The following is a 26,648-nucleotide window of genomic DNA, read 5'->3' on the forward strand; positions in this document are numbered from 1 at the left end:
GAACATCAATATCAAGATCTTCTGAAACACAACAACAAACAGCAACATGACTTGCGGACCAGAAGACAAGAGTAACTTTCTCGAGGGCAAATTAGATGCCAGAGCAAACTGAAGCAAGCCTTGCTGACATGCGGACAAGAGTAACATCCTCCAGGGCACATGAGACTCCAGAGAAAACTGAAGCAAGACTTTCCGACAAGAGCAACATCCTCCAGGGTACAAAAGACACCACTCGATCAGGACACGGCCAACGCTGGGTACCCCAGCTAGTAGACAATAAAAACACGTACTGTAAATATGGATCGAAGACCTTTAATTGATCCTTTCAATACAGTGCCTGTTAAAAAATGACACATCCTTATATATTTTATTATAGCCGCGGTTATCGCATGTGGAAGAGAGGTGTAGACTCCCCCCAGTCATTGCTGCATTTAACCGCACATATATATATGGCCAGTACTTTTGGAAATATTTATTTTAAGATATAGTGGGGGTAGTCTTTCTACACAGTTACTGTAACACTTTAATAACTTTCTATTCATTAACAGTAGATATAAATGTAAACACTTGAATAAGTTAATTAGATTAACAAACACACTTTTTTAAGGACAGGTTTAATTTGGGGGGAATGTGGTTGCACAGTTTCTTTTTGTTATACTTTCTACAAAAGATAAATCATTTTAATTAGCCCAATCATCTGTATTAATAATGTCCATTATGCATGGTCTAACAAAACCCTTAACCCTTATCATTCAAGGAAAAAGCTTCAGTTGCTCTGACGTTAAGGTGAGCAATACTTTGTAAAAAAAACCTTTGAAATTCAAGGAAAAAAACTTACATTGCAGGGAAGTTAAGGTGAGAACTTAATGCAACAAAACCCCTGAAATTCAGCGAAAGCCACTTTTTGTGCAGCCTATGACCACAATGATACCATCACAGATCACATCACCGATGACATCACTAATTACATTACAACAGTATCTGGCACTAAGCAGGGCCTTCAACCATGGTCAGTGTGCATGGCCAAATATATTTTTTACACAGGAATGGGTACTATTCATGGACTTCAGTTATGGACGGTGGTCACAACCTTCACCCATGTGCACTGAATATTTTAAAACAATAAAAGGCTATCAACCATAGATATTGGCCTTTACCAGTGGATGCAGCTTTCAACTGTGTCCACTGTATGTTATAGACACTGATCAGGCACTAGCCATGGACTTTAGCACAATACTGGCCAGTGGCTGCAATCTTTGGCTGTGCCCGCTATATATTCTACCATATAAATGGGCCACTAGCTGTGGACTTTGACCTTGAGCAATGTGTACATCTTTTGGCCATTTCCACTGTATATTCTTAAGTAATACAATGCAATAAGCAATGGCCACTGACCTTGCCCAATGTGTATTTTACAACACTAACCAGCCACTAGCTGTGGCCTTTCGGCCGTGCCCACTGTATATTATATACACTAACCAACCACTAGCCATGGTCTTCAACACAATACTAGCCAGTGGCCACAGCCTTTGGCTGTGCCGACTGTATATTCTAACATATTAATGGGCACTAGCTATGGCCTTTAGCCATGGCTACTGATTATAGCTTTCAACGTTAAACACTGTATATTTTAAAACAGTGATGGGCTAATAGGCATGGCTTTTAACCATGCGTATTTGTATTTTTTAACACTAACTGTCCACTAGCTATGGCCTTTGGTGCTGGCCAGTGACCCCAGCCTTTGTCATGGCCAAGTCCACGGCCCAAATTGTTATTAAGGTAATCAAATGTTTCATGAGCTAACTTATAAATGATGTTATGTCTAATTCCATCATTGAATTAATCAGTTATATACAATGTATTTAGTGTTGTCACCTGTGATGGTATCAGTGATGTGTTTTCCCCTTCATCCAGGAACATCAAGGATAGCATTAGCTCTCTTGCCCCAGCTCTCACTGATTTACGCAATCACTTTTTTGTCACTGGAACTTTCTCCTCCCCCTTAAGCACTCCCTTATGGCCTGCCAGCTATCACCCTATCTCCATCACCCCCTTTCTGGGGAAGCTACTTGAGAATCGGGCCTTGCCCCAACTTAACTCTCACACTGAAACTTTATGGCCTCCATGTCCATCAATCAGGATTCGAGCATCCAAAGGCACAGAAACTGCTCTCCTGAACACCCGTGAAGAACTGCTTGCATCTCTGGACACCAACTCCCCAGTTGTCCTTATCTTTCTCGAACTCACTTCTGCATTTGACACAGTTAACCATTCCATCCTCATAGAAAGACTTCATGTTACACTTGCTAACTCAGAACAGGCACTGGATTGGCTGTCCTCTTTCCTCACTAACCACTCTTCCCGAGTCATCCTGGGCCTCTTGTCCTCTCCCACTTTCTTCTGTGCCTGTGGTATCCCCCAGGGGTCTATACTCTCCCCCTGTCTCTTCAACATCTACCTTGCTCTCCTTGCACACCTCATTGCTTCTTTCTCCTCCAACTTCCAGCGTTACACGGATGACACACAGCTCTTCTTCAGATGCCCTGATGACCCTCTTGCACTCTCCATCATCCCATACTGCCTATCTGCCATCCAGTCCTGGTGCACCTCCAATGATCTCTGCCTCAACATCTGTAAAACTGAGATCCTTCCCATTTGGACCCCTGCTCCCTCCTTCTTCCCCTCACTCTGGCCTTCCTCCTTGGGCTCTCCCCTTGGGCTCATCCAGAAGGCTGTCTGGGCCTGGGGACCACACTAGCTTCAACTCTATCTCACCAAATACTCTCCCTCTAGACCAGTTCACTCCTCTGGCACCAACTCCCTGTATGTAAAGCATTGTTCCAAACAGAGGTCAGGGGGTCCCTCACTTTTCTCTGTGTGCTCCCTCCTTTTGAATAGCTTCCCACTGCACCTGGAGCAGGATCTTCTCAAATTCCGGAAGCTTCTTAAGATTTTCCTCTATTCCTCCTTCTTCCTTCCGTCTCTCCTCTGCTAATCCCACAGTTACTGAAACAGTGTCCTTGGCCCTTATGCAACTACAGGGCATTGACCTCCCACACCAATTATACCCAGCTCCTGTCTATCCACAGCACTTTGCATCTGCACACCCTCCACTCTGGAGACTCGCGCTTACACCTCCCACGGCCCAGGCCGTGTAGCAATCAACATTCCTGGCACTTTTTCTATGGCTCACCCATGAGCTCAGGCTCCCCAGCACTTACCCTCTCTTTCTGCACTTGCACACTTTGAATACTCACAAGGCATAGTAGGTTCGTCCCACTCCCCCTTGCCCCTCTGCTCTTAATTATTGTGCTGTGTTTTAATGCATTTGCCACCCTCGCTCCCTCCCTGCGCTGTGGGAGCTTTAAACCTGTATTTTTCTATTGTAAAAGCGCCTAACAAGCAATAAATAAAAATAAAAATAAAATAATGTCATCGGTGTTCTCATACAACATGTAATTAGTGATGTCATAGGCTGCAGAACAGGAGGCGTAAAGTTAAGGTGGCTTTAGCTGAAATTCAGGTGTTTTGTTGCATGCATTTCTCACCTTATCATCCCTGCAACTAACACTTTTTCCTTGAATTTCAAAGGTTTTGTTACAATGTATTGCTAACCTTAAAGTCCCTGAAACTGAAGTTGTTTCCTTGGATAATGTATATATAAATATATATAATTGGAAGTTGGAAACCTGGTTAAGTTGACATTAGCAAATTACTAAGGCACACAAGTACTAAGAAACACTGATTTACCGCCCATGCCTTCAATAGGTGACTAATAAGATCACCTCGGAACTGTGAGTACATGATTAAATGTAATGCACACAATGTGGCCCTGCACACTGAATCATGTTAAGTGGCTCCCTGTTAAGTAGGATAATGAATGTGGAAAGACTTTCAGAAATATGAGTTCTGTGCACTTTTTATAAGCCAAAATAGATATCTGCATTGTGTATAATCTTGTACAAAGCACTCTACAGTAAGGGTCCTTGGAACAGAAGGGAACACTGACATTTCTTGCCATTGGACACTTGTCTAGCAGTACCCTGATTACATTGTGAAGCTGTTTAGGCAGAGTTGTGGGGAGTCGGATGTAAAGACAATTAACAAATCTGGGGAATAGTTTACAAATAATGTACTTATCATTCAGATAAAAGTACCTGATGATAAAATGGCCGGCCAACAGAACGAACATATACAAATAACCTCCATTTGGGAAGAATTGGTGAACCAAGTTGTTTTGCTCTAGATAAAACCTGCATTAGGAACATGAACAACAACTGGAGCCACTGACTGAGCGAGGTGGTGAGAAACCATTCAACATCAACATTCTGTGTCTCGTATAGCGCACAATGGTTGCAAGAAAAGCTCTAAAAGCAGAATGCTGCATATTTACATCACCATTAAAAAGCACACAAAGTTTCGGCAGATCTTTCAGTGTCTGCATTGCCGCGTTTGCTTCCTCTGCCTTAATGACAGCTAAAACTTTCGCTGAAAATAATTGATTGAATTTAAATTTCCTTAAAAGTTTAAGAGGTAATGTTACAGTATAAATTTCCCACCAAACACTAAGTAGGGAAATATCCATTAGTGAAATTAACTACAGTTTCTAGGTAGCTAACAATGTGCAGTATACAGTAGGGCATGGCTAATGAACACTGCAGTGGGTGATATTTCATTATACAAATTAATGCTCACATTTTAATGGGAAAGTTACATCATGAATCTCAGCTTCAGTGACAGCAATTAGAGACACAGATTGTCCCCTTCTGGACAAGGCACTGTTTAGCAATAAGCAGCTGTGTAAAAAGTCTGCAGGTTTACAACATATATATGCTTTGGGGGAATTAGTGTACAATTTATATTAATGCAGCAAAGCTTCATTGCAAAGCAGCCCACCACGTTTGCATCTCTTAGCCTCAACTCAGAGAAGCCACAACGCATGACAAAATAACAAGCACACTGTAAACGAACACGCCTGTTCCTACTACAAACCTTTTCTTAAGGGAACATTTTTAGATGTATAATGCATTACATTTATCTCATCACAAAAACTCAGGAATGATGACATATGTGGGGTGTCGTTTGCCTGTGACTACATGTTATTTGTAAAGAGAAATGTGTATGACATGCTTTATTAGCTGTGCCCCCTACTTTTTGCAAAAATGAACCATTCCAAACCAGACTAGGCAGACTTATACTTTCCCTTAAGGTGGAGGAGCCTGATAACATTGCGAGCTGAGTGGTTTAACTGGAGCCATAGATAATCAGATTGGGATTTAAAACACATACCTCCTTTTCAATGTTACCTTCCACGAGACATGAATAATCATACATTCCGTGGAAAATGTTTGCACTAAATTTCACAAGCATTACAAGTTAGGATGCGATTATGAAAGACATGTTGAACTATGGCTGGGGTGCCTTTAAGACAATCAAACACAATTATATCACCAGTCCAATGAGTGCATACATATTCATAATCTAAAGGGGCAATGGAATTTAATTGCAATTCAGGCAAACGCGCAGTGTGTGTTTGACTGAAATACAATGGAATGGAAGCTGCTCTTGGGAGTTCTGTGTTTTTTGGTCAAGTCAAAGCTTTTCATGCATCAGTTTTTTCCATCCATAATATTTCTTCCGGGAGGGGAAAGGGCATTGCCAGATGAGGGCTTCTTGCTCACTGTGCTTAATGGATGTTATCGTATGTCATGTTATGTTATCCATCATTTACACAATGCACTATGTTGTCATGGAAACCTGGTGGCTCTTATGATACTGCACTGGTGGAAATAAAACAGTTGGTGTCTTGGTGCTCTTGCTATTTAGATAAAAAGCCGTGGTGTCAAAGTCTTTCTTACGGCGAAATAGTCTTTTGTTGGTTGTAGTTGAATGTTAATACATTCCATAATTTCACTATGAGCGAGAAAATATACCCTCCAAGTCTTGCTCTGCAGAACATCGGGATACTACACATAGTTTTTTCCAGAATGCAGATTCAGTGATGGCTGATAATGTTTGAATATTTTCCACTAGGAAACTCTGTCATGTTCTGTTGAATGCACTGTGTGCCATACATACCCCCTTACTAGGAACTGCATGACTGTCAAACTGGTTTGCCATTACTGCCACCCAGTCCTGCTCATGTTGCATGGGATTATAAGTGGTGTAATGGGGTAATGGCAATTCCCAGTTTTTGGAGTACATAGGACTCCATCGAGAAATAGTCAGATTTATCACAGCCAGTGTTTCTGCTCAGAAAATGTGAGGATGTTTTGCCTTTAAATGAAGGGATTACCTCGAGGACCTTGCTGGAGATAAATCCTCCATTTTGAGGACAAACCTATAATTTGGTGATGCAGTAATAGTGACAGTAATTCCATTACCACAAAACATGTATTGGTAATTAAATTAATATAATTTTTAGCGCACTGTTGAACTTTTGGTGAGGCTCACAGTTCCTTGAACTCCATCCATGCTGCCGCATAATAGAGAGAAGAGAGCCGCTGCTATAACATCTTATTTCCCCAATCTAAGAAGCTTCTGGGAGGCCATGTTAAGAATTTGCAAAATATTGCTACTCCTAGATTCATGCTATGTGCGCGACCAAGGGTGTGAATACACCAATTTTATTATCGCTTTTTAATCTTAAAAGTGCAGAAATGTGCAGTTGGCAAGAGGGACAAACAGAAACATAAAGTAACACAAAGGACACAAAAAAGCATGGGCATTCCAAGCAGTGCATACACCCATCCTTATTCACTCATATGTGGTATCGTCATAGGGACAACAACAACATGTACTGCAAATTCAAAAATACTCTGCAAAATGCACAAGAGTTTCTGCCACAACAAACATGACTCATTACATAGTTACCATTCGTATAGATTTGCTTGCTATCCCTTTACTTGCTATGCAATAATCCATCAAGTACTTGATGGATTATTGAATAGCAATTAAAGGTGGATTATTACATAGCAGTTAAAGGGATACTAAGCAAATATCAAACACGGAGGAAAGATGGGAAACTGTCATTAAACAAAAACATGCAAGTAGATAGTAAGTACTGTATTGTCTACGGTAACATGAGGATTGGTACAGCCAATGTGCAAAATGGAGCAAATGCTTTGTGACCTTTAGAGGTTGAGTTGGGAATGAGCTCCCATAAATAGTGAATAGGCGAATATTGCGCAAGTGCGTCAGGACCAACAGCAATTAAGGTGAGCTCACCTGTGGTGTATCCTTTGAGAGTAAGTGGGGTTACATGTATAGTATAGGAAGGTGATGGGACTATCCTATATTCTATGAGTGCATGTAAGCATGGATTAACACTTGGATGGAGATTGAATATGGAGAGACTTGAAAGGTTGACCATATTAAGGTTGTGTCCTTCTTTATTAGCAGTGCTTACAAGGCATATAATGCAATGGAGTTATCCAAATAATGGAATATGTATATGTCCCATCTCTCGTCCCCCTCTGATCTGGCCCATGCCCATCCAATTATGTCCGTCTTATCTGTTCTAATTTATGATTTCTTCAATTTTATTTTGATGATGTAATATTATGTCTTTCATTTTTTGATTATGATATATAACCAATTGTTCATGAATAATTAAAACATTGGGCCTCATTCCGAGTAGGGCGGTAAGGGTTAACGGTCACCGGTAACAACTGGTGCCGTTAAACCCTTACCGCCCTACTACGAGTTCCCTTTGCAGATCCTTCCTTAAAGCCTGCTTTTAGCAGGCGTTAAGGACGGGACCTGCAAAGGGACTTTAGTCCTAATAACGGTACCTTAATTTACGGTACCGTTATTAGCGCCTTCCCCATTCCCATTGAGCCTTATGGGGGCTCAAATGGGAATGGGGAACGTCCCTGGTGAATGGGGAATTACCGGTCCCACCAACCTTGGAATGGACCGGTAATTACTCCATTCATCTGGGCCGGAGTTTTAACGATTTTGGAGGCAGCCATGCCGCAAATAGCGGTGTGGTTACCTCCAAAGTCGGAATGAGGCCCATTATATTTGATGCGTAATGGTGGATTATTAGCCCTGTCTTGATGAGGACCTGGTGAGGTCGAAACACGTGTTGGCATAGGGGCAATTAATCAATAAAATTAGCTTTTGAACAGCATTGCCGTTGTCATTAGACTATGTTTAAACACAGAGTAAACAGACACATGACAAGGGTTGATACACTTTTATACACATTTTATACAGGGTCTTTGAGGATATTCTTTGTCTCCCCTAACAAGCGACAGTCCCCAGTAGCTACACAAGGGTTATTTAAGGTTTTAGCAATGTTGGCTTAAAAGTTCTTTTTATTTCATGTGATTTTAATAATATGTTAATCATTAATGGTAGCATTACCAACTTTTATATATTTCAGCATTTTCTGACTAGTAACATTAACTTTTTTTAAAAGAAAATGCATTTTTTCCACTGAGCGTTGTGATAACAGTGGCAGTGAAATGGAGGGTTGTGCCCACATGCTTCATTTATCTAGCAGGCCCTCCCTCACACCACCGTGCCAGCAGGCAAATGCTTTCTGTACCCACATGTGGGGTTTGTTATGCACACTTATGCAGCTTATGCCAATCCTCACAGCCTATGCATCTGCCCACCATTATAATACTGCAAACAATGTAATGTTAACGTTCAAACTTTTGATTGGCCTTAACCAGGTAGGAGTCCATGTTTTACATTATGAAAGACGACAGTAGAAAGGACTGTCAATTTGCCAAATTATGAAACATCAAAGTTTAGCTTTATTGGAACTGTTTTCCATCATTCAACAATGCCAGCCATGCTCCAATCACCTGTTTGTAAAGTTCTTAGGCAGTCACTACCAGATTTATAAGTGCACAGGCAGTCTGTGGGTTTCTGCAACAATCCAGTTCTGACACAACCAGCAACATTGGGCCCCATTACAAGCTTGCCAGTCTGGGAACAGTGGTACCGGTAAGCTTGCCGGTACTGTTGTTACCGGACCGGCAAACTATGAGTTCTGCTTTCATGTGCTTTCCCACCCGCCAGGTATGACCTGGCGGGCATACAGGCACCCGCGAGCAGACCTCGACAGATACAACGCACTATTCATGAATGGTGCCGGTGCTTCCGGCCTCCCTATTCCATTGAGTCCAATGGGACTCAAATGGAAATGGGGAGTAATAATTACGGGCACCTGGTAACGGGGATTTACCGGGTCCGCCGGGGCTGTAATGCCCCGGTAAGTCCCCATTTCTAGGTGCGGTAAATTCATGACTCTTTTAGCAGCCGTGACGTTATTTACCGGCATGGCTACCGCCAGACTCATAATGAGGCCCATTGACTTAGTTGACAGTCAGACGCCAATCACTGGTGATGACTAACTCTATGAACTCTTTAGATACATTTCCTTCTTACATGCAAGCTAGTATGAGCGCAAACATGTTTATCCTTATGGTATTGATGCAGAAGTCGAAAAATAGTTGTCAGAGAGGTGCTTACCAAATTACAAATATTTCAAGTGTGTAGGTAAATGGGAGATTGAAGGTATGTGGGCACGGATTGTCATTTCAGATGGGAAGGTGGAGAGGGCACCCTTATGTTAGGAGAGTACAACTCCTGGCGAGGTCCAGGCATCAGCCGAGGAGTGGAAGAATACCCTTTTGTGTGATATGTGTGCAGTGAGCTGTGTAGGACATTTGGTAATTGTGTATCTTTTGGATTTCTGTGCCTAGCTGAACATGCATGTGTGTTTGTGTCAATGCAAATTAGTGCCAAATGCTTTGAGACTTGGGTGCATGATTTTGAGTGTTGACTGAGTGTCTGACTTGAGAGGTATAATGTTTGCCACTGCAGTGAATGCATGATAGAACCTAGACTGCCAGAGAAACATACTTTAAATGAATCAGACCTCGGTGGCAGGAGCAGATCTACTTCTTCTCAGAGTGAATGACGTATTGTATTTTAGTTTAGTCATTTGTACAGAGCCATTTCCCCATTTGTATGGCCTCAATGCGCTTTCTGTTTAGAACGCCCTTGGGGACCGAAGTCCAGGTATGGGAAACGTTCTAACACAGGTCTTTAACATGCCTGTGTGCATTCGGCCGGGATTAGGATTTAGGGGGGATGGCTAGGCTCCAGTAAGCAACCCAAGAGGTCAGGTACACGGGCGGGTGCTGTCGGTGGTCAAGACAGATTGCTAGTGCAGGAGACTCACTGTGAACCTAGCTAGACCAAATTTATCATAGCTTGTCACTGTATACTAATGACAGCGGTGTTGAGGCATGTCAGGTGCTTCAGTGCGGAAGGCTATGTGATCAGCTTACGCATATTTGACATAGCCATAGCTGTATTCGAGAGTGCCTGGCTGGGAAGCCATGTCTGTGGCATGTGTCCACAGACATGTTTGGTATATATATGCCTTAAACTCAAATGGAGTTTATCTTTCAGGTCGCTTTGTCAGGTTTTTCTGACCCCTAACACTCCCAACGTGTGGAATGGGGTGATAATTCAATAGAGTGATAGTCGCTGCAACATAGCTATGATCAAGGGTGATTGGCCGGTGATTGTGGTGCTGATTATGGTGTGCCTGAACCGAAATTAAATAGAGTTCAAAGAATGACAGGATAATATCGAAATGCGGCTTGCGTGTGTGAACAAATTGACCATAAGCCCTGTTTGTGTATAAGTGATCAGATGGAAGAACCATTGCATGACATGTCACTCAGCAAGTAGCCAAAGGTGGATCCCCTAAGGAGCGATCATGTTTGAGCAGGGTTACCTGAGATGTGAACAAAGTAGATTCTATGTCTTCTTTGAGTCACAGGAAGACACAGAGGACCCACAGAAAGATGGTCTGCTACTCAGACCACAGTGTGCAGACCCACCGACCGATTCTGGGGGCCATCTCTAGAGAACAAGCAGAATCATTGCCTTCTGGCCTAGAAACTCAGAAGCAGTGGAAACTGCTGTATCCACTCCCACCAGTGTTACATTGGCAGCATAAGTGTTCACATAACTACCACGGACATACATTGGTGGTCACCAGGGGTTGCAGTTGCGACCCCTGGCAATCCCCTTGCTACCTGTGTCATTGGCTCTGAGACCCCTGGCTGCAAAGGCATTGCTATGGGTACAGATCCCTTGCAATGCTCAATGGACATTTCATTTTTGCTGTAGACTGTAAATAAAATCTTAACACATTGTGCATGCTAGCACCGCACAGGATGTTAAGATGATTTTTTTTTTTTAAATGATGCTGTATGTGCCTAGCCCTTAAGGCAGGATCCAACACAGAAATCAGGGCAGAGCTAGGTCAAGGGTGAGTGCCTAGGGTGAGCGAGATGAGCAGAACAGGCAGCAAGCAAATTCCTCCAGTGCTGCTTGCAACAGATGGGTATTGTGAAACCGCAGAATGACGATGACAATAGGCCTTATGTGAATGTGTTTGTGGGGGAGGGAAGTGGCTACTCAATGACTGCCATCCACTATGATGATTCACCTATCCTCTCCCGAGAGTCATTCTAGCACTCTCTGGTATGGCCTGAACACTGTCTGACTGTGAGGAGGAGAGGGGGTTAAGAATGAGAGGATTGACCTTCAGAGCTTTTGCATGTGGGACAGAGGCAGGCAGAGATCAGTGGCCTCGGTTATGTTTTGCACATATATACCAACGTGTCCAATAACATTTGGGAAATGTTGAATGGAATATCTTCTGGAGGATACGGGGCACGTTACAACACACGTGTGGCAGCTTTTTTCCATTATGCAAGAGAGAGAAAGTGAGAGGTGCAAGGGGAGTTGGTGAGAGAAACTATTGAGTGAAAGGGGTGGTTGGGAAAGATGGTGGTAGACTGTGTACATGAGAGTGCAGTGCAGGGAGATACTGATGTTGCCACATGGAGATCAAAACATTTGTAATGGGAGAACTGGGTATAGAGAAAGTCGGATGGGAAGAGAGTGGTTTAGGTAAGATTGAGGTAGAGAGAGGGAGCGAGGGGAAAGACATGCAGGGCATAATGGGGTTGTGAGAGAAGTGCATGGGGAGAGATTGGTGCACTGTGCAATCACAAGTTCATTGCAGGGGAGTGGGTTAGTGAGAAAGAAATGCATGGGGGGGGAGTGGTTTAGGTACGCCTAGAGTACATGGCGAGGGGTCAGAGATAAAAGAGACACAGGGGTCAATGGGATCATGAGAGTGAGATGCCTGGAAAGAGAGTGGCCACTGTGCCTATGTGAGGGGGGTGACAGAAATACAGGCCGTACATTGGGAAATGGTTGTGCAGTGGGAGAGACGGGTAGTGGGGGAGGGGGATTGGGAACGAGTGTTGAACAGTGGTTGAGAGAAATGTGCAGTGAGAGATGGATGTAGTCCTAGTGGAAAGAAAGCTTGACAGGGAAATGGTCTTGTAGTTGGCAATGGGGAACTGGAAGAGTGGGCTATATGGGGAGAAAGGATCACCCCCACAGGGACGGTTCAATTGGAGATAACAAAGCAGGAATGATTGTGGTTCTGGTGAAACCGTGGGGTGCCGAATGAGAGGAGTGTAGGTGAGAGGTGTCGCGTGAGTGGTGTAAAGGAGATACAAGGGCAAAGGGGAAAGTAGGGGGATTGTATTGTGGGAGATGGGTAGTGAGAGAGAGAGAGTGGTGCAGGTGAGAGTGGATGGAAGGACCAATGGAATTTATCCGATGAGAGGCACAAGCCGATGCGGTAGAGGGGTCATAATTAAGTTACTGAGAGAGATAGTGGTGCAGGAGACACAGGAGGGAATGTAGAGATGGATGGGGGCAGTGAAGGGAGTTGTAGAGGAAGAGCGGGACAGCGGGTTTTAAAAGGTGGACAAACCAAGAGGTGTGGGGTAAAAGCAGGTAGGAGGCAGTAGTCAAGCAAGAAAGAAGTGCATGATTAGAGAGGGGTGTGGTGGGACAGGTGGGTGCAGAGGGCAGATGCAGAAAGATTGATCAGAGAAAAGGATGGAGAGGGAGAAGAAAGATGGTGTGAGGTTTGCACTGCACATATCTGTGCACCAACGCCCATAATCCACAGAAAGCATACACCACAGTACTAGCATGATATCGAATACATATCCTTATTTTTTTCAAACTAGTCAAATACCCTCAATTTTACAACTGTCCCTTTATAAGCTGCTTATCCCTCTGGCAGCACAATATACATCCACCACTAATTGCTGGCATTCTTGGCATTACAAGTTGGAAAACATTCTGTGTGTGGTTGAATGTGAATTTAGCATAGTGCAATGCTCTTGAGTGTTTCCTCTGTTAATGCAACCTTGCAGACGTCTTCCTGACAGTTAACTGCCATCAAACTATGCATATATGTATTATACGTTGGGCTTTTTGCTCATCTGACATGGATGTCAAACATTTTGGGAGGATAGCATTCAGGCGTTCAGTGTTGTATGTGGCGTTGTCCCGTGGCTGTCCATATGTGATGAGGAACCAAATATCCATGTGTCACCTGCCGTTGGCTTTAGGATTCTGCGAGTATATGAGGACCTCATATGCATGAGCTTAATGTGTGTACTATGTTCTTGGTGATTCCCAGGGCTTACCATGTAAAAGAAGCTACATATAAATTATACGTTTGCAGTAAGCTACCAATGTTGCTATCCTTCAAGAATGTGTTTAATAAACATAGTAGCACACAACCACCAATATATATGTCTGTTAAACAATATCTGAATAAAGCACTTGTATTACTCGATTGGTGCAATGTAATTGAGAGAGGACTTCAGAACTGATAAAGTAACATGGACATTTGACATCAGCATTTAGTGCACCATGGCACAGGTGTTCTGTCATAATGCAATCCCTGAGTTATGATGCTTTACCTTGCCTAAAATGACACTGCAGCACTTGGGACTTTCTGGCTGGACATGGCATAGGTTTACTGCTCATCGGTATGTGAGGGACCTTCAATATCATTATTAGATCCAGCAAATGGTGGTATAGCAGTAACTGGGTCTGTCAGGTTGCACTTGGAAATTGATAGCTTTCTCTGGGGCACTGAGGCTTTACCTCACATAACATGATTATTCCTGGACTATGATGTGATAACCGCACATTAGATGGCACTGCATGGGCATGTGTGATTGCATAAGGTAGCAAGACTTCAGCATGTGAGGATGCATTTTGTATGTGATTGCTATAAGAAGCTAGACCTGACACATCATGGCAGAACCTTTGCATTTGGGGTGGCACTCATAATATGATGGCAGTACTTGACCATGTGAGAAACAGTAGTGTATACATGGCGGTTTGTAGCATCGGCTCAATATTGTAATGCAGTAATGTGCAAGGGGGGTACATACAATGTTCAATTCCCAAGCTTTCACTCACAGACATTTGAGGTCCATCCGGCAAATGAAGGCAAAGCCTAGGCATAGGTGGCTGTACTTGGCCTATTTTGTCTCTACCTGGGCATCTGAAGCTGTATGTGGCATGAGAGACTATAAAAGGCAGCAGCTTGGTATACGAGTTTGCACTTGATATATATGAGAACAACTGGGCTCATAACGCTGTAAACTACTTATGCATTGGTGATTTATAAGGCACCTGCTGGGAACACTATGCGTGTCATGTGAGACTATAACTGTCAATGGCACTAACAGGCTGCAAGGATGCATTGGCATATGACGGCATTTGTTCTGGGCACTGATGGCTCTGCTGTGTGTACCCCAGACGTATCATGGACGAACACATGTTAATATGCTATCATGTTGTATGCTTAAGTAACCCTTTGCAGCGGTTTTCACAACATGAAAAATACTCAGGATTTTGAAGCGATGACATCATTTATTAGGCTATCTCATGCTTGTGCCTGCGCCTAACAACGGTACCATGGACATCTCTTAAAGATGGAGTGCTTTGTTTTCCATTTTTTAAACAACAAGCTGCACTGTGTCTGGTTAACACTTTATTCCAATCTCTCTATCTAACCTTGTTTTAATAGTCTGATGCCTTTTCAAAGGTTCTTTTACTTAAGTGATTTCACTTCCTGTCAGGATTATCGAGTTAAAGAAGATGTGAACCACTTCCCATGAAATTGTTGCAGTCAAAGGTCATGCGATGTCACATCCTGTGATGTCATCAGGCATGTGATGTTACTTCCGTTACCCCAGGCCTTTTAGCGAGTTGATGTCCCTGATTACTACATTCAGAATCTTTCAGTAGCTACGTTTATTGAAGGACGGATGAATAGAGGAAAGGATGAAGTGAATGTTTCATGTATGGATAAAAGAAAGAGACAGACTAACACAGGTAAAATAACAGACACACCAAAGCCCCATCAGCTTCCTTGGAAATTGTCGGGCTTACTCCAATGACAGGAGTAGTATAGCTCAGTGGCGACGCGCAAGACGATGCAGAGCAACACAGGTTCGAATCCCTAAACAACCAATTATCATTATCAAGGAAGCTGATTGTCTGAGCGTCTGCAGACATTCCATCCTGGGTGCTAATGACAATCATTAACAATGAATGCACATATACATTTTCTGAAGCTCGACAGCGACTATTTCCGTGCATTGGATTGGGAGAGCATAATCAGCGTTCCCTAGGATTCTTTAAATATTTTTATATTTGCACCTTGTGATTCATCCTAACGTGATTATAAAATGACATCAAGTTTGCATGGCACCGTACAAGTACTAAAATCATTCACACGCAATGGGCCTCATTAGGACTCCGGCGCTAAACACCATGGTCCATGCCGGAGTCCGCCATGGCGGAATGGGGAATTACCACCCCATTCCAAGGTTGGTGAGGCGGTAATTCCCCATGCCGCCATGGCCCTTCCCCATTCCCATTTTTGCCCCATAGGGCTCAATGGGAATGGGGAAGGCGCTAATTACGGTACCACAAATTGCGGTACCGTAATTAGCACCAGGGTCCCTTTGCGGGTCCCTACTTTAACGGCTGGTGAAACCAGCCGATAAGGTCGGGTCCCGCAAAGGCACCTCATAATTAGGCGCTAGGTGTTTAACGGCGCCGCAGCCTTTTACGGCGTCGTTAAACACTTAGCGCCTGCGTCATAATGAGGCCCCATGTATCCTTTACTCTTCACCGAACCCTACCGCATGGCTTGGCCCTCCCCACCTTCCACTGTTTATCTCTATAAATGCACAATATTTGCGATGGAGCCTCGGCCTGCCAGAAGTAAGTGTTTCGCACCCGGCAGAAAATAGAAGACAGAGATAGAAATAGCCCGCGCTATATTTAATCTGTTTCCCTTTGTGACGTCGATGCCATGCCAGTCTTTTCACTCTGTGACATGGAAATCAAGTTGTGCATGCTGAAACCATAGCGTAATGGTGCTAATATCTGAACGAACCTGCGTTTATAGCTCTTTATTTAGAAACAATGCAGTGGGTCTTCATTTCCCTGAATCCTTCTGGAATGGCGCCCTCCAAATAATGATAAATGACTCGTGCAGCGCGCCATTTGCTAATTATACCCGTGATTTACAGCAGAGCAAGACTTGAATCATTCTTTTCAGTCTTGCGTAACAGGGCCATAAAAATGTTAGGCAAAAAAAAATGGTTTCCATGTGTAGAATTGAAACATGGCATTGCTGTTGTGTGCACCATGTGCTCGAGCCGTCGGTTTGTTTCCCGACCTGTCGTTCTTGAACTTGTTCTTTTAATCATCACTTTGGGTAAAATGGGATGTTTCATTTTCATAATCATAGCATTTATTTCTGCGGATTGTTCCCACTTAGCATGTGAGGAGAGGAAAAAGGAAAATGCTTAATTGTCTGTAGACATCATGGTTTCCCCGATGAGCCAAAAATAGTAGCAAATAATTATAAATGCTAAAGAATATGAATTATTTCCCTGATAAAACACATGATTTCAATGAAGCAATTCTTAGATGAGATTTCTTATAACGAATGCGTGTTGATACTAATTTGAGCACTGCTCCGTTCAGCCAGGCTTTGATAAACACTGCAAATTATTATCTGTTTTTTTTAAATTTTTTTTATGCATTCGCAGGTGAGAAACCTTACAAGTGCCCTCATTGTGATTATGCTGGCACACAGTCGGCATCCTTGAAATACCACTTGGAACGCCATCACAGAGAGCGGCAAAATGGGCCTCTTCCAGGGCAGCCGCCGAATCAGGAACCCAAAGACGAAACAGTGAGCAAAGCCGCCCTCTTCATCAGGCCTGATATATTAAGAGGGGCATTTAAAGGTCTCCCTGGTATGGATTTCCGGAGTGGCATGGTGGCACATCAGTGGGCATCTGGGGATCGTCACGGACAGGGACCTAGCTCGGCGTCTGATCCGTCTTCCGATAATCATAAGGCTGCCGATGTGCCTTCAAAGGGCATCCACTTTTCTGATTTTGGTCGCTCCTATCAGGGAACGGTTGGAAATGGCGTCCATTTTCAGGGTTCACTGCAAGCTTTCATGGACAATATTGTCCTCAGTTCTCTGAAGAAAGAGAAGGAAATGAAAGATAAAACCGCCTCGGACTCTCTGGAGGCAACCCCTGCTAGATCAGATGGCAGTGAAGAAAAAATAGAGTGCAAGCCCTCACATAGGAAAACTGAGAAGTCTCAGTATGAACCTCTTGACTTATCGGTGAGGCCAGATGTAGGTTCACTCCCAGGATCCTCCTTGACAGTAAGAGAAAACGTTGCTTGGCACAACTGCTTGTTTTGCCCCTTCACAACATCTTCAATGGAATTAATGGCGCTCCATCTGCAAGCCAATCACCTGGGTAAGGCTAAGCGTAAAGATCATATATTGGGGACAACGGGGAACAACAAAGGTCAATCGATGGAGGGACATTCCTCCTCAAACAACGTACACACATACCCATCTTCTTCACAATCCAATAAAGAATCTCTTGTATCAAAAATAATGTGCCACCTGGATTCATCGACAGAGAGTTTGTCCCAGCAGGGGCAAGCCAAAGGGACCATTGGTGAGCAGAGGCAACCAACGTGGCCTGGTCAAGTGGATTCTTCTTTTGGGAACTTTGCATCAAGTTTCTACAGGCAATTTCAAATATTTCATAACATATCTGGCTCGGATACGCAAAAATCCTTTGCCCCACGACAAAATGAAGAACAAGAACTGCCTGTTGAGGGACCAAACTTTCTTCCCTTTGACTCTGCAAATACAAATGATGCAGATGACTCCTCTGAGGACTCCTCATCAGAAGATATTGACACATGTAAAGAAGAAGATGAGGAGGAGGATGAGGAGGAGGATATGGAAATAGAACCCGACATTATGAACAAACAGCTCTCAGTCACAAATGCCGACAGCAATGATGGTGAGCAGAATTTACAAAATGACACAGCTGGTAATCCGGCTGAAGGACACAAATCACCCTTGCCCCAAACTTCAGAGAAGCCATGGCACTGTCCAAATCTTCCAATTCCCCAAGAATGTTCGCCACGGACAATGAACCCTGAACAGGTACCTGGACAATCAGTCGTTGAAAAGCCAATCAATATGCTGTCTGTCCTTAGGGCTTACAGCTCAGAGGGCCTCACAGCCTTTAATGGACTCGGAAGCAACACAGCCAGTGGGGGATGTGTCAAGAGACCAGACTTGTGTGGTAAGTTAACAGAATCTGCTTTTGTGTTTCCTATAGAAAACATAATACCAAGTAAAGCGGTGATGCTTTTACCTATCATGTAGCTTTAACACGTTTGCTGTTTAGGTTCTCAGTTGGTGTAAGTACTAGATGTAAAGTATGGTATGCTCATTACCTTGAGATTGAAATGCCCTGATTGGACAATGAATTTATTAGATGTTCTTCTAAGTTCACAGTGCCTAGACTGTATTTTTGGAGAAAGTGTAACACTTCAGAAGTTATTATGCACCTTTTCATGAGCTCTTTCTGTAAAAATGTCAATCACACACACACGCACAAACACACACACACACACACACACACACACACACACACACAAACACACAGACTTTGAACCTTTGTAGTGACTTACAATTCCATAAAAGCAAGGCATCAGAGTCATGTCTCTAATTTGTATGTGTTAACGTGCATTTATTATATAGCATAGTTCGAAGAATCTAGGGAATTAATAAAAGCCTCCTTTCTCATATAAGAATGTTGGCAGGCAAAGGTGTGATCGAGGAAATAGGGCTGTTTGGAATCACCTGTCTGTATTAAGCTTGACAACCTGCCTGATCACATCTACGGAGGTGGTGAATGGCGTGCCTGTTTACTTCAATTAGTATTCACAGCATTTTGAAATCATTGTGGTTGGCTTGTAAAGCAAAATGAACCATGGGAGAACTTAAAAAAAATATGTTTTTCTGAATGTGTAAAACTTTGTTAATTATCAAGTAGCTGAACATATAAGGTATCAGTTAGTCAGAGATAAGAATCCAACAAGCTGCCATGGCTCAATAAATCACAACATGCATGTTTTTCAGACTCATTTTATGTGAAAGAATAGCATTAGTGTTAAAGGTCACCTTGTTCTTAACATGCCCGTTCCTGCATGCCAATACATTAAATATCACAATCTGAAACTCAAATTTAACTTACAAAGTCCACTCTACCTTTCCTCTCAATCACGCCTTTTAGAAATGTAATATAGTTCAAGTTTTTCAAAACATTTTGATATTTCTGCTCTAGTCTTTCTTTTTCATATTACTAAAAGTAAGATGTGGTAACATGATTAAACATACACACATTAAATACTTATTTAAGAAAATAATTTTAAAATAACTCACTTTGTGTGTACTCTGTCTCCGAGTTTGACTTTGGTTGGAGTCGAGTTAAAGAGAGTTGACCCAACCTCCTATTTCGCCCTTTGGGGCAATTTATTCAGTTCATGGTCCATTTATTGATCTTGTCAAAATATTTATATTACAAATTTAGTGTAACTTTTTCTTGAAATGTCAACGAGAATAGTGTGAGTTTTACGTTCAGTAAGTTTCAAATTCACCCTAACTATTCTGGGTCAAGTTCAACATTCCTTACAATTGTTCCTGGAAAAATCAGAGCACTAGACATTTGCTAAGGCACATCTTATGGTATGAGGAAATGACAATAAAAGAAGCAGACATTTATTTTTCAGTTTAATTAAGCCTAATCATTTACATTCATAGGTTGAGACTTTTACAACACATTTGTAACGGAATTAGTAGCTGTGTTTATCATCTTTAGACAGAAAGATACTTTTAGTAGTCTCAAAACTCTTGATCAAATTAGAAATTACGAAGACATGCATGTTCCATCTATACAATACAATCAAGAAACTGCTAATCTCATCTCTCTGAAACTGGTTGCGAGTAGAGCTGCATACGAAGCATAGATGACATCTGTAACAGGAACCAACAAAAAACAAAATGAAACCAAGTCATATGAAATAGTGGAAACATCAGGTAAATGTTTTGCTTATTACACAAATCAGAAACAGACATTTTGAAACAAATTTGCCTAATTTGTGCAAAATAACACAGATAATGTCGATGCTTTCATACAAATCTTTGCAGATTCATACCCAAAACAGCAGTCTTATCCTTCATAGACAAAGAACACCCTAGAATATAGTCTGGTAAAACAAAACACAAGCACAGCACTGCAAATCTACTTGGAGCTTAACCAAATCTTAAGGAACTCTTCAACATTGTAAACTCCTTCTGAATAAATCCTTCAATGGGGCTGGATAGAATAACATCAGAATTATGTAAGGTATTTTCAATGTACTCCCTCCACTTTATATTTAATGCAATCATGGCTATGGCAGTTTTCCAGGAATACTTAAATTAGGCTAATGTTGCCGTATTACTGCCACAATGTAAAGATAAAACTGAAGCAGCTTTTTATCAATCAGTCTTGCTGCTCAAACCTATAGGTAATTGACTCCAAAAAGTAATAGCTCATGTAGTATTCCCAGAACAACAGTACTTTATTCCTGTCAGAGAAACAACAGAACATGTTAATAGTTGTGTGTGTATATATGGTAGATTTAGCTAAAACAGATAGCCCTCAACTGTCAATTATATTCGTAGATGCCCAGAAGGTCCATGATAATATTTATTGCCAGCATCAGACTGGAAGGCCCATTTATTTCATTCAATAAAGTAACATGTAGACAGCCAACAGCTAAGATGTGTTTTAATATTGTTTTATTTGAACATTATGTAAGGCGACGCATATGGGGTATCGCCCTTAAACAATTATTTCTGCTCTTTATTTGAAACTACTACTGCATCATATTAAAGAAGCCATTTTGATATCCTTGTTATTATTACTTGCAGTACTTCTATGAAGGGCATGATACATGTAGATGTTCTTTTTTCTGTACAACTAAAACAACTGGCACTATTTTGGAAACAGGATACCTTGCACTGCGACTGGGTTATAAACTTAATTTGGAAAAAAACATAATTTTTCAAACTCTAGAAATAGATTGAATGACTTCCTGTTTTTTAAATACTAAATAAGGGTCAATCTAGTTAGCGTTATAGACACAATATTTGATCCTAAATATGTCATATTTCTAAGTAAGAGCACCCCAGCACTGTATAGGTGTATAAAAAAAGCCAATCTAATTCATAGTGAGAATCAACTTTATTAAATTGTCAATTCTACCATGTTACTTATAGCTTTTCTTGACTCTTCCAATTACTGTCTAAATGCATTTCTTTAAGTGTCTGTACTCCAGCCTTATCTTTAAACATGTGTATGTGTGTAGAGCCAATAAGCATACTCAGATGCATTAATCCGGGGAAGGGCTCACCATTTCTAATTTCCAGTTGTATTAATGAATTGCCATGTGTGACCAGATAATTCCTCTGCTATCAAATGACACATTCAAACCTCAAAAGATTAATATTTTGATCATGCAGAAAGGCCAATAAAGATGCATTCCTTCAGTTTTTAAATTGTATTTGCTTAAAGACAATATCTATTGAACTCAGAGTACACTTTAATCCTCTGCATATAGCACAACATGTGCTGTCCACTTCATTATGGCAAGATGTTAAGTTAACCGCAATTTACCTGGCCCAGCATTGTTTACCGTGGGAGGAAGCTGGTATGTGGGACATTAGCAACATATTATAACATTGCATTTTTATTATCCATTCAATCCTTTGACACATTTTGCATATCTTGCAAAACCTTCTTTAGATATCACTTATATTCCAAACACACATTCCCCATAATAAATCCATTTTAGCAATGCATATCCATTCAACTAGCAGACATATATCACAAGACACTCCTTTTGCCCGTTAAGGTGATCTTAAAAAAGGAAGACATCAGCTGGTTGGAAATTGTGGGAGTCATGGTTGGTGGAGAAATCCTTGGCTGTTCATATCTAAATATACATAGCTAATTATTGTCAGCCGTATATCAACTCCAACTGTTCAAATTAATCTTGGATCTATCTCATCCACCAGTAAAGCTTAATGAGTCACACCCACAGCCTACCACAGCTTGTGCAATGTATGGTGATGATAAAGCGGACACACCTCACATACCTCTGAGATGCCAGGAAACAATATTCTCTGTCATTGTAAAAGAGTACAGTACAAACCCAAGGGAGGTGATGACTGTTATGTTCAGAAGGGAAAACATAGCATTTTCCACTCACAGACAAAAGAGTTTATGCATTTTTAATATGAGCTCAACTTATTGTTACCAAATCCTGGTTTGACCCACAACCCAGAGTCCAACAGCAGTGGTTTTCAGAGACAGGGAAACCTTTTTTTTCTTAATAAAGGAATTCACGTTAAACAGTGTAGACCATCACTTTTTAAACAGAATCGGGGATGTTGGCAACTGCATTGGAAATCTGATAAGGTCGACTATCATAGTAATCAGGCAAATGATTTAATCCGAGGACAACCAATTTGTATCCAGTCTTTCATTTTATATGTGTAGCATGCATGTTCTTCACAGCAACCACAAACCAACAAGTGCACACCTTATTATGTTTTTATATTTCCACAACCTTTCATTCCCACTAGTTACTCCAAGTGCAGTGTGCCAACTTGAGTTTAAGGAGTGATGCATATACGCAATTCCTTCAGAGGGCTGTACGGTCATGTATGTATCTGGAGTGTTTTACATATGATGCCTATTGTGATGCACAGAATGACTAAGGGGCATGTAAACAGAAACTAGAGTAAAAGCAGAAAAGGGTAGGGTGTCTGATGTGGGATAGCAGCATGATAGAAATTGACCAGGATTTGTGTTCATGGCTTCCACAGGAGACACTGCATACCTGCACACTCAAGCCTGTTTTCAATGAAGTCCAGCATAGCACCGTAGGGCCATTTTAGAGGACACCTGTGTAAGGCACTGCACACTGCAATTGTTGCATGGGTATGGTGCAGCAGGGATTTAAATGGCATCAGTAATTGTGTCTACTCTGCTGTGCAATGCATGAGGCTAAGCATGTATTGTGGAGAATATGGTGATTCACTGTATGCATTTGGTGACCCACAGGAAGACCTTTCAAAGACTAATTCTATAGTATCAAAACATGCATGCAGTGAATGCTCATGATTCACCCACATGGTACATATGCCAATGGCAAAACCCTGGGAATTATGGATACATTGCATTACCAGTCAGGTTTCCTGGGGAGTCGTTTAAAGCATGTAAATAAGGCTGATTTGACAAAAGAAGGTTCACACTTTTTTTAAGACAGAGTGAAGGGAGAAAACAGCCATCTGAGCCAAGCGACACATGCCACAGCACCAACCAGTAGCCATCACTGGAAGATTGTCACCAACTGAGAATCAACTGAACCAAGCATTGTGATCATGCACATTAGTACAAATGCAAGCCTTTAGTGACCCGAGAGTAACTTTGTCTTAAATGTGACTGCCATTTTATATATATACCTTCATCAACCCAAGACATAAAGTTCTCAGGACTGAAAACAACAGCATAACAGCCTTACCCATATTACAAATCATCAGTGGAGTATAACCTGGCAGCATTGGGGTTGGAGAATTGAGCACATGTGGCAAACATGAACAAAGTTATGGTGGGTTCAAAAATCGTTTGTGTTACTGGACAGTGCTATTTTACACATGGCTTCTCCAATACAAGACCAACCATTCTCAAATCTGCAAGGCAACGGCTTAGCAATGTCACCCTTATTAGGGATCAACAGTTCAGTAAAGCCTCATCACCTTCTGGTTGATCATTGGTTGATCTTTGGGATATATTCAGAAAATACTAGCACATTTAGTAAAAAAAAGGCTGAAACAATACCCTTCTACTTCAAATGTGAAAGTAGAATATGCCGATTAAGACAAAATGTGAATGACACACTGCACATAGGATCCATCACTGGTAGCTTGCCTCCAACTAGGAGCCACATCAGTTAAGCATAGTAGGTATGAACATTAGCTCACATGTAATCCTTTAGCTACAGAATAGTCCCTTTGTCTTACATGGCAGTGTTTATTTACATAACTTCTACAAACCAAGACAGACAGTTCCAAAGGCTGCTGAAAAGTGAATATCCCTTTACTGTTAGCAGTGTTCATCAATGCAACATAGCCTGACAGCGTTGTGGTTGGAGCATGAGTAACAAAAACCAGCAAAGTTGCGAGGGGTTTAAAAATACTTGTATTTAAAAAAGGACACCTTCCACCTGAAATGTGAAAATAGAATTGCCAATTGAGGCAAGCCACACATGCTAAGTCACATCCAGTAACTGCTACTGGAAGTTCACCTCCAATCAAGAGCAACAAGATAAAGCATTATGTGTATGCAAATTATCACAAATGCAAGTGTTTACTTCCAGTAAACTGTCTGTCCCACAGGTTAGCGCTATTTAATACATACCATCTTCAATCCAAGACAGGGAATGATGAAGGCTGAAGACAACTGCATACTGGTTTTACCCTTACTAGAGATCATCAGTGCATTATAATCTGAACACCCTGTGGTTGGAACATTAGGGCATGAGTGGCTAACACCAGAAATGTTATAGTGGGTTTTAAAAGCACATTCCACCTGAAATGTGACTGTAAAATAAGCCATTTGAGCAAAGCGATTCATGCCACAGCACCACTACTGAAAGTGCTCCTCCAATTGAAAGCCACATTAGCAAATGAGTGCAGGTATGTAAATTAGAGCAGATGCAAATCTTTAGCTCCCAAAAAAATGTCGTAGTCTTATAAGGCAATTATTTTCTACAAATAGCCTCTTCGGCTCAAGGCAGGTGCACAGTTCTCACAACCAAAGACAATTGTATACTAGTTTCACCCTTATTAAATAAATTAAACATACACAGTTTAAGCCCAGGTTCACATGTCAAAACACCACCCTATTGAGAGCCATATGAGCATTGCAACTTAGACTACATTTTGACCATTTGCTCCAGAAAATTGTCTTTATCTTAGAGTAGCTTTTTCAACCATAGACAGACATTTCTCAAGGTGGTAGACAATTGCAGCCTTGAGCACAAATTAAAGGAAGATAGGATTTTTTTACAGAACAATATCTGCGTTACACTTTTAAAAACAATAAAACTACTTTTCAAAATGCAACTAGTTGGGTATTCAGCTAGAGATTCCTGTTAAACTTGACATGTATCTTCAGGGTTGGAGTTACATGTTACCTTCATTAGAGAGGAAGCAATGTCCAAGTGGCAGTCTTGAGATTGACTAACAGGAAGGAGTTATGGAAAATGTCCAATTATAACCCCCCAATTTCAGTAAAATGGAAGGCAACTTGTTCTCAAGTTAGAATAGGAACTTGCAGCCAACACAAAATGTGACAAATAGCTAATGTTGGTAACATTAGGCCTCTTCTGTGTCATTGTGTATGGAGTCTGACTATTTTGGCTAGTTTAGTATCACTGAGTGTAATGTAAATAGAAAAGCCCTCAAAATGCTTTTTTTCAGTTTCCCTTAAACCACAAATCATCAAGTGATAGAAATCATTGTTTGCAATTAACAAATAAAGAAATCTTCTTCTACAGCTTAAAAGTGAGATAATCCTTAGTATTGATGCCCATATTCTCTTTCTTTGATCTGTTCAGACCATGCAGATGAGATTGGTGTACAAACATGTATCGACTGTTAGATTATCACATGAACAAAATGTTGTACAGACATTTTCTCTAGTCCAGATTGGTCTTTACGCTTTTATATAACCATGACATTGGTATTAGCCTTCTGAGGTGATCAGCCTTTATACAGACTAAGTATATTTCCCAACTATACTCAAAGAATACATACTGTGTGCAATACATGTTCTTTAATTATGTAGGTTTGTTTTTACAAAAGAGACATTTGTATAGGTTTATGAAGAACTATTTTTCTTAACCTTGATTAGTACATGACATACGTAATAACTCAAAGAATCCAGCACATTTTCTCACTTGTTTATTACATTTTTATTTTTATTTTTCAAGAATTCTGATATCCAAAATTCCCAAATCGACCTCTTCCAATTCAACTAATTTGACAGCCAACACATGTTTTATGTCTTATGTTCTTTTTCAAGGCTGTAGTAACACTAATCATAATTATATAATGTACTAAAATACAAGAACAACATATAGCAATCAACTGTTCTCTCACTTCTTTTTCTAGTGATAATGAGCTTTGGTTACACTATATTATTTCATCAGCATGATTACAAATAAATGAGCATTTCTTCCTAGTGTGT

At 41.3% G+C, this 26,648-nt stretch overlaps 1 protein-coding gene across 6 annotated transcripts in view; it reads left to right on the forward strand.

Annotated features, from left to right (window-relative positions):
* Positions 1 to 26,648, forward strand: part of ZNF536 (zinc finger protein 536) — a 1,807,595-nt gene that overhangs the window by 848,050 nt on the left and 932,897 nt on the right. For all 6 annotated transcript variants that reach the window (XM_069607083.1, XM_069607085.1, XM_069607082.1 and 3 more), the window contains one exon: positions 17,004 to 18,584. In XM_069607083.1, coding sequence (XP_069463184.1) covers positions 17,004 to 18,584 — 1,581 coding nt within the window. The remainder of the gene's footprint in view (positions 1 to 17,003; positions 18,585 to 26,648) is intronic.

The sequence above is a fragment of the Ambystoma mexicanum genome, chromosome 1p (genome assembly GCF_040938575.1).
Source record: "Ambystoma mexicanum isolate Mex_15411 chromosome 1p, UKY_AmexF1_1, whole genome shotgun sequence".
Lineage (NCBI taxonomy): Eukaryota > Metazoa > Chordata > Amphibia > Caudata > Ambystomatidae > Ambystoma > Ambystoma mexicanum.